Genomic DNA, 9,742 nt, shown 5'->3' with positions numbered 1-9,742 from the left:
CTTTATGATCTTAGAAGTGTATTTTACTACACTGCAAAAGCATTAGTAAAACTAATTAGCTCATTATTTAAATTATTTTGCAGAATAACACTGAGGTAAACAGACTGTAGATTTCCTGACTTGACAAATAACCAAAAACTTATGTTATTGCCGTGGATTTTCTGAAAATAGTTTTAGCACAGACTTTTCACATCGGCAGTCAGATTGATTGATGTAAATTCTTTTTTTTTTTTGAATAAGACCAACCTCATAATGGTGAAAAAGTGATACAAACATTTATAATATATAGATGGATAGATATTATTAAAATTCAAAACTATTCACTGCTGGAATATTTATAACATGGTGTTATTTATAATTCTATAAATTTCATAAAAAATATCTATAATACACAATTAGAAGTGAGCATATTTACAAGCTTATAAAATATATGCTACTAAAATGTTATTTGTACAAAATTTTAAATACACACCTAAGGAATAAATGCAAAGAATGTGGACATAAATCTTTTAAAAAAATAATTAATCAAAATAAATACTGACTTAGCATAAAAGAGTTCTTTAAGTGTGGACCATTTTAGGCCACACAAATATAGTTTTACCCACATAAAAAATAAAGATAATTAAAAAGACTCCAAAGTCAAGTTTGTTAGATGTCTGAGTGATAATTTTTAAAAGAAAAGAAATCATAGAATAAACACTTAAAATAATTAGGTTCAGTCCTTAAAATCTAATTCAATATCTTCAATCAGTTTACCTTTACCCAAGAACTTTAGAACACTTCGCAAGTTTTTCCAAGTTCGCAGTTCTTTTTTCGTTTTTACATACCACCTTGCCAGAACGTCACTAGTGTATGCCGTCACATTTCCCTCATTAGCAACTGATATAGTCAGAACGTCATCAAAGTCCAATAGGAAATGAGACAAATACCTTGCTTCGAAACCAATTTGATTTGATATCATTGAAAATATCTGTCGTTTTTTTTCATCAAATTTCGAAAGATCAATGGAGTCCTCAACTAAATTAAAAAGTCAAAAAAAATATTAACAAACAAGACGGCAAACAAAACCATTTTCTTTTTAAAGCAAATCTAAATCGATATCATCGTCTGTACGCTTATAGTGATATAACATTAATACCATAAAACTAATTTAATTATTAAAGCATAGAGCAACAGTATTTTTCAGCGACTGCTGATTTCACAATTTAGCTGTAAAATGCAGAGCAATAAAAAAATCTTGTTGCAACATGTGTACAGTATTCCAATAATTACCTTCTTGAACTGGATGAATTTCTTCTTCATCAATCACAAGTCCAAAAAATCCACATTCTTTTAAAGCTGTGTTTACATCATCCAGTAAGTTCTTGTGTGTTTTATTATTACAATAATATGCTACCACGTCCAGCATGGGGTGATCGCACCTATTACATGAAGCCCATAATTCTTTCGCTTTACCATAATTGTCCAGCAGTGTCTCTGAAAAGTATGACCCATTTTCTCTTTCGCCAATAAACTTTTGGTCCAACACATATGCCACCATTTTTTCTAAAAAGAAACATCTATCTAATTTAAGTGTGAACATATGATTGCAAACTTCTTAAACACAGAGCTAATTTGACAAATAATGATATTGGCATGTTTCTAAGAATGAACATAAGAAATAACAAAATAAGAGATAAAAACTAGTTTCTTTTCAGAAATAATGAGTGCATAGATCCAGAGTCGTTACCTGGATCATCAAGCGGAGAGAAGTAGTTGTTTTTAATATTGGATTTAGCCCTATCACTTCCACATGCCAGCCCAACATATCTTTCCTGTTCAATTTTTTCTTCGTTTTGATTTTTTTCTTTCAATTTTACTTTTACAACTTCGTTTTCTTTGAGGTTTTGTTGATGCATTTCATCTCCTTCAAGTATAAACTCAGACAGTGTTTTTGGAAGACTTTGCCCCTCTGTTTTTGCCATCTTTACTTCCTTCTCTACTTCAGATTTACAATTAAACCTTGTACATTCCTATAATAAAGACCCCAGTCATTATTCAAAATTCTTACAAGAATTTAAAGGCTAAAAAGGCAAAGAAAGACTTATATAACATTTAATACCAGCTTTAAATACAGATTATAGTCAACCCCATTCACTACTTAAAAAAGAACAAAATTTATTTTATTGAAAAAAACAACACCTACGTCCAAATGTTTTAATGTTTCTTCAGATATATATTGCGAACCATACAGCCCTAGACACAAACTTGGTGAATTTACTGATCGTTGTTCCAGGGCATTTATCAATACCATGGCACCGTGCTCAGTGATATGACTATGCCACATGGATAGAGTTTCCAACTTTGTGTTGTGAATAATAACTTGAGAAATAGCATCACTATTTACATCGTCAACAGAATTAAAGTTAATATCAACATGAGTAAGCGTTTCGTGAGTCTACAAACAAAAAAAATAAAAAAGGGTGTCTACAGATTCATGAAATTTATGAATATTTAACTGGACTTCCGGACAATTATCTTTAGTAAATACATGTAAACATGTTTTGTCACAGAGAAACCTATTAGTAACATTTCTTGACGTGTTCCTTGCAAAGAAAAAACCAACATGTAAAAACATAATCATCACAAATCACACATACAAGACAATGTTATATTTTAGATTTAAGAAAACACATTCTTTACCTTTAGAGCTTGAAAAAATACATCAAATGTTTCATTTCCAACATCTGTATTCATAAACTTTATGCTTTTTAAACTTGCAATTGGAAGATACTCTTGTAATGCAGATCTTGTTTCAGGGGAATCAATAGGCTCATTAAATCCAAAATCCAAATTGAGTAATGACTCGTACTTGCAAAGTGCTTTTAATAAGTACACAAGACCTAAAAAGAAATGCATGGTGTATTGTAGCCTTTCTAATTTTAAAGAAAGAAAATTTAGAAGTGCAACATTAACATTCACTTTCTAATAATACTTTTAGTACTTTAATGTAATAATATATTTATCTGATTAACTTATTGTTCACTGACATGAATTAATTACATAACTGGGAAAATAATTTTTTTAAATTTTACTCTGTATTTTTGGACCAGAAAATGTTCCTTGACTGATTTTTTACTAAGACAATAATACACTGAAATATTACAAGTACCTAAAATACATTTACAGATCTCCATATTTTATTCTAATCAGACAAAACCCTACCAAAAGACTTTGCCCTGAAACTGACAAGCACCCTCTGCTTTGAAGAGTTTCAATTTTTATGAAAATTATTAGATCTTTCACATCTTACCGATCATTTTGGCGCGTGGCCTTGTTGTTATGGCGTTCGCTTCGTAATCACATGGTCCGTGGTTCGGTCCACAGCGCCGGCATGTTTAGTAAGTGTCTTTACCACAGCTACTGGTCAACCAAAGCCATGTGTGGGAAATTGGGTACGCTAGCCGGTGCATACTTAATGTATACATTTAGAACACAGGACCCACATTAATAACAACACTGAAGTGGGTATATCCTGTATAAATATTTGGAATAATAATAATAATTCACTACACGTAGATTAAAACAATTGATTTCCTTTGACCATTTGAGACCCAACGTAATTATTATTCTACCATTCTAGGCTCCGGCCGCATTTTAGTTGAAGCTACTATATATAATTATACATCATGGAAAACTGAGCTCAGTGCCCTTTGGAAAGTGACTTGTAATTTGACTTGCAGCGCTGAAAACAGCTCTATTGTGTTATTCCTTGGCTTCTGGAATGTTTTATAATCTCACTTTCCGAACGTTCAAACATTCAAAACTTAACTATGTTTTGATAACAATATTGCACTGCAAAAAAAGCACTCTTTTTGTGAAATGGCTGCAAAAAAAGGTATTTCGACAGCAGATGTTGTTTCTTATGTACTTGCAGGTGCATGACGATCGTGATTCTCAGCATTTAGAGTATGAAAGCTCTTCTGAAGAGGACCAACAGCATGTTGCAAATGAAATAACTGTGCCACATTTCACGCAAAGAATAAGAACAAGTGGTGGAAAAAATGCTCGGAATGCTACAGCACAAGAAAAGGGGAAGACGTATCAATCAAGTTACATGAAATGACAAAGAGATGCAATGGGGAGATACCTGGTTGCGAAATGATAGAGACCCTGTAATGCACAAATGTTTTGCAAATGCTGGACTTCAAGTTGCATTTCACAAAGAGAACACTGCCATTTTGAATTATTTGAAATTGTTTATCACTAAAGACTTCCATAAACAGATTTCAGCGCAAACAAATTTGTATGCTGATCAATATATTGAAGCAAATTCTAATAGTGCAATATCCCGTCAGTGGAAAGCAACTACATTGCATTGGCTAACAACCTTTATTCAGAAAGCCACAAGTCCATCAATATTGGAGCACTGATCCTATACTGAAAACTACTGTCTTCAACAAGGTAATGGCATGGAATAGATTTCAAAAGATATTGGAGTTTCTACACTTTGCAGACAACTCTAATTATGATGCTAATCATCCAAACCCGGATAAACTGCACAAGGTGAGACATGCGGTGGACTTTTTAGTCGATCGTTTTAAGACAACTCACCTTCCTGCCCTGAGTATTTACGTAGATATAGAAATTGTACTATGGTAAAGAAGGTTATCTTTCAAGCAATACATACCAAGTAAAAAAGTCAGGTTTGAAATTAAGTTATTTGGTCTTCAAATAAATTCTGGCTATCTCTGTAATTCATTTGTGTACCGTGGTAAAACTGCTGCTGGTGATGACGAACAACATGCCTTAGAGAACAGGATTGGAAAAACTGGCCTAATTTTGCTAACTTAACCAGCGATCGCCTTGGTTTGGGCTACAAACTGTTTGTAGACAACTGGTACACAATTGAAGTTCTATTCCATTACCTTTACAAGAATAAAACCAGTGCTGCTGGAACAGTCAGAAGAAACAGATTGAAGCTTTCAACCTTCTTCAAACAGGAAAACCCTCCAAGAATCCAGTTTGCATTCCAGAGGAATGAAAATACTTTAGTGAGTAGTGATATAGATGCTTTCAACAATGCATAAGGCTGATTCAGTGAATGTGAACCGACTCAACCTTCGCAATGATCAAATCCAAAAGCCAACTGTTATCCATGATTACAATCGAAAATGGGTGACGCAATGATTGATAATAATTTTGCATTTGTAAAAGTTACACTGGTATACCTAGATTTTTTCCCACTTTTTGGAAAAGGCATTATACAATGCATTTGTTATATACAACAAGGTTGAAGAAAGAAACAAACATACTTTCATGCGATTTAAGTTTGAAATTGTTCGGCAGTTGCATAAAGATGCAGGTGTACATCCCCAACTTTGTGCAGTTTTTTCTTGTAAGTAAAGCAATGAGAAAAAAAAATAGTTATGTTGCCTGAAAATCTTTCTTATTTCATGGGAACCACGGAATGGCAGGAACATTTTAAATCAGGCACCTGAATTTATTATTGTGACATATATATACGTCCGGTGGGCACCTTGGCATATTTGCCATGACACATATATACATATACATTCCGTGGTATTCTAAGCTTAAAAAAATTTCTTTATTTTTTTAATACAGAATTTACGAAAAAAGAAATGTAGAAATAGAACTGTTAGAACTGAACTGAACCATAGTAATTTTTTGAATCAACTATACAGTTTAACTTACGTACCTTTACTGGTCATGTGTGTATTTCTTAAATTTATTGAAGTTATGCCAGGATAGAATGATAAAGCATGAGTAATGGCATAGATGTCTTGTGGAATAATTGGACACCCACGCAAATATAGGTCATGTATTTCTCTGCTAAATAAAAAAGAATTAAAAATTAAAAAATATACATTTTTTGTGACAGAAATAATATGTAAAGATAAATTATTAGTACTTGTCCTTGATATGTTCATCAATGATATAGATGACCTCACTGACTGCAGCAACATTTAACTGCAAGCAAGCAATTTTGTAAATCATTTTAAATGTTTCATTTAAAACTGATTTTGTCACCATTCCACCAAATGAATTTTTACCAAATATAGACTTTAGCTTTGAAACAAATAACCTGCAATATTAAATTAAGGCAAGGCTTGAGTGATGAATTTCTTAGAAGACAATGCCACCACCACAACAACAACAAAAAAGGGTTTCCTGAAAATTCCTCTTTAAAATAAAAAATGCAAAGCTAAGTGGGCTACCATACTGCAGTCCAGTTTTAAAAAAGAAGGACCCTTTCTTTATTGAGTAAATTAAGTAACTCTCTGTATCAACAGATAGCTTTCTAAAGTAATTTAAAACATGTGAGCATGTGTATATATAGCTAGCTGGCTATCTACCAGTTCATTCCTCATAAATATACTTTGATGCAAAGTTACACTACATTATTAATGTGATACATCTCTGTTTTTGCATAATTGCCAGCTAAATAAAACTGCGTCAATTTTATCATCTCAGTTCTGCCTCATCATTTTTGAAAGAGTTTTGTAATTTGTAAAAGCATTATACAATTTTTTATTACTCTATTGGATTCCCTAAACCTTTATATTTAGTAAATCTGGAATTCTTTAAAGAAGCACGAAAAGAGTTTTTATAAAAAAATTTTAAAAAATTTGTCAACCAATTTTTTAAGCTCTACAGGACGTATATTTATAACAGTATTTTTTACTGACATACTCATCCTGTATATAAATTCGGAAATAATAATAATAATCTGTAATATAAGTCCAACATCATTTTATACCTTGTGTTCCCTTTAAACGCCGGTTTCCATGCAACTGCATTTTGTGCCCAGTCATAAAAAGCGCCGTGACTTTTGATCTACGCATGCGCATATCAGAATAATGCCACTGACCTCATGCTTTTGCATCCCCTGCGTCGATTTAAAAAAAAGTCGAATGGGCTCTACTTCTTGTGCGCTACATTTTGTGCTTCAACTTTAACAGCCAATCAAAAAATCTACAAAAATCTACATGAATTACGAAAGAATTTTTAATTAGATTATTTTCAAGATGGCTAGCAACAACATCAGATCTGTATTAAACTTTTATCAAAATCAAGTGAACTTAGAGAATAAAATATTACTTATTCAACTGAAATAGAATAAAATAACCTTACCGATTCTGTGGAGGCACAAAGCAACAACCTAGTAAATGAAGGGCGGAATTTGCTAGAATAAGCTAAGCAGAAATATGATGAAGCTGTTGTTTTTAACATGGCATAGACGTTTTCATTAACAAGATGGAGCGCTATCCAGCTTTATGGAATACCTTTGCGCGGTCTCATCATGATCAAGACAGAAAAACTTGTTGGGAAGTGTTATCCAAGAAATTTATAAGACAGGTAAGATATAGCTAGCTACCTGGCTCTAAAAGCTTGCCACACACTTTGTGTCTATAAAAGTCTACATATAAAAATTGTAACCTTTTTTTACAAAACTAGCAAGCTACTTCTGTGGTACCTACTTATTTATCAGCTAATGTATTTTCTTTTTTAGTTGAATTCCTTAAAAGTGGGTTGAAAAATCTTGGGGAGAACCTGAAGAGGTGCATAGTAAAACGGTCAAAAATGACTAAATCTGGGGCAGCATACTACACTTTGCCAAAATGCAAACATTTTGTGCAACCACAGTGTATTCAAGAAAAGGTAATAAACATGGTAATGTTATGAGCTCACCACCACCAGTTCATATGCTTTCTAGTCACGAAATGGTTTTAGACTTTTCTGTGGTAGTAGATTCCCCTGCAAGTGGTAATACTCAAACTACACGTTCTGCAAAACGCTCAAATTTGGAAAGTAGTTTTAGCAGTAGTAGTAGTAGTAAAAAATTGAAGGAACACAGCTGCTCAAATGGACATGCATGTCCTTAATACGCTTAAAAATATTAACGAAGCAACGAAAAATATCTCCAGTGGAAAAGTTGCAGATGAAGAGAATGATGAAGATATGCGCCTTTGTAAGAGCCTTGTGCCAACACTGAGAATATATGATTCTTGAAGGAATAAATTAGCAAAAGTCAAAATACAACAGTTGCTTTTCAAAATTGAATTTGGAGAAACTGTATAGAGTAAACTTTATTATTTTATTATATTTTTGTATATATTTTTCATATAAATATTTCATAAATCAAATGGATCTATTGTTCTATTGACATAATCCCGCTGTCAGCTTACAGCACCACTTGGAGAGTTAAAATATTCCTTAAAATTGTCTTGCACCCCTTTGGCTGTTTTATTATAGTTATTCGAACCCTGTACTCCAATATCGATTAGGCCGGTGTCACCAAGTGTGTCAGATCTCCATTCGCCATGTTGTATAAAGTCCACATCTTTGCAGTCAGTGAATCCTGGCAGGCAATAACTGCTTTTTCTGTGCATGCTTTGACTGATCATTAAAAAATTGTGCAAAGCAACAAACAGCTTTTGTTATCGAGTTAACGGTATCAAATTGTGCAATTATTGGCCTGCGAAAAATTTTAAACCTTGCTGCTTTAATACCGAAACAATTTTCAGAGACACGTCTAGCACTTAATAATCTGTAATTAAATATTTTTCTTTTCTGGCATGCATCCAAACGAGGAAATGGTTTTAACATAAAGGGTTTCAACATGAATGAATCATCAGCAATAAAAACATATGGTTACAATTTAGTTCCCGCGTTTTGGATTGGGCTAGGTGGTGGCATGCTTTAATTGGAGAATTTTTTTTCTCGCGAAAGTTTTTCTTGCGAAAGTTTCTCCAAATAAAGTATTTATTTTATTATTATCAATTGCACCACCATCACTTTGTCGTCCAGCATCTCCTATGTCAACAAACGTAAACTCGTAATTTGCATTACATACTGCCATTAATACTATACTGTGTGTTTTTATACAGGTAAAATAATCTGAACCACTTCTTGCAGGGGCCTGCATCACCACATGCTTACCGTAGATAGCTCCTAAACAATGAGGCAAATTCCAATTTGTTTCAAATTCATTAGCCACTTCATGCCAGCTGTCTTCAGTGTTTGGTACTCTTAGAAAATCCCTTTCGTTGAGTTCCAACCATATAACTTCGCAAGTTTCCTTTACTATGCTACTTACTGTGGGTGGAAAACTCTGTAGCTACTAGCAATTGTTGCTTGTGCATCCCCTTTGACCAAATACCGTAGTGTTATACATAACCTCTCACTTGGACTAGTGACTTCCGGATGTGCTGAGCCACAAACGAAAGAAGTTCTTCAAACCTTGTTGGACTCATTCTGAATGACTTAAAAAAGTACTCATGATCTGATAGCATTAAATCTTTTACCAAAACGTTGTAAAGGTCTTTAGTTCTTTTTTCTAAAAACAATCGTCTCACCCACATGTTTTCTTTTGTACTATACAACGTCGTTTATTTCTATGCCATAACAATATTGCTAAGACTAATTTCAAATTTTACAACAACAAATATCGTCTGTGTACAGCAGCCATGTTTTGCAAAAGCATGTAAGCGAAAAATAGCTGAATGGAAATGGTTTTGGTACATGTAATAAAAGTTGCGGCGCTTTTTCCGACTGGGCGTAAAATGCAGCTGTATGAAAACCGAACCAACTGAAAGACTCACTTTAAAGAATTATTTAAGGGCTTAAAATTTTCTAGAAATTAAAAGCTAAAACTAAAATAAACAATAAAAAAGTATGAAATATTAACAACAAATAGCTATTGTTAGTTGTAAAAAAGGTGAACCAAAAAAAGTTAAAT

General features: G+C 33.0%; 1 protein-coding gene across 1 annotated transcript; it reads right to left on the bottom strand.

Moving 5' to 3' along the window:
- Positions 1-206: 206 nt before the first annotated feature.
- Positions 207-6,382, bottom strand: LOC130625874 (uncharacterized). The gene is made up of 7 exons (XM_057440988.1): positions 5,912-6,382; positions 5,699-5,832; positions 2,683-2,882; positions 2,186-2,437; positions 1,730-2,012; positions 1,273-1,545; positions 207-1,017 (listed from the first exon to the last, which is right to left on the bottom strand). The coding sequence occupies exons 1-7, from the start codon at positions 6,031-6,033 to the stop codon at positions 716-718; spliced, it is 1,566 nt and encodes a 521-aa protein (XP_057296971.1). The 5' UTR covers positions 6,034-6,382; the 3' UTR covers positions 207-715.
- Positions 6,383-9,742: the final 3,360 nt, after the last annotated feature.

Source organism: Hydractinia symbiolongicarpus, chromosome 14 (genome assembly GCF_029227915.1).
Source record: "Hydractinia symbiolongicarpus strain clone_291-10 chromosome 14, HSymV2.1, whole genome shotgun sequence".
Taxonomy (NCBI): Eukaryota; Metazoa; Cnidaria; class Hydrozoa; order Anthoathecata; family Hydractiniidae; genus Hydractinia; species Hydractinia symbiolongicarpus.
The sequence above is the reverse complement of the archived record's forward strand: the minus strand, read 5'-3'. Positions and strand labels throughout refer to the sequence as shown.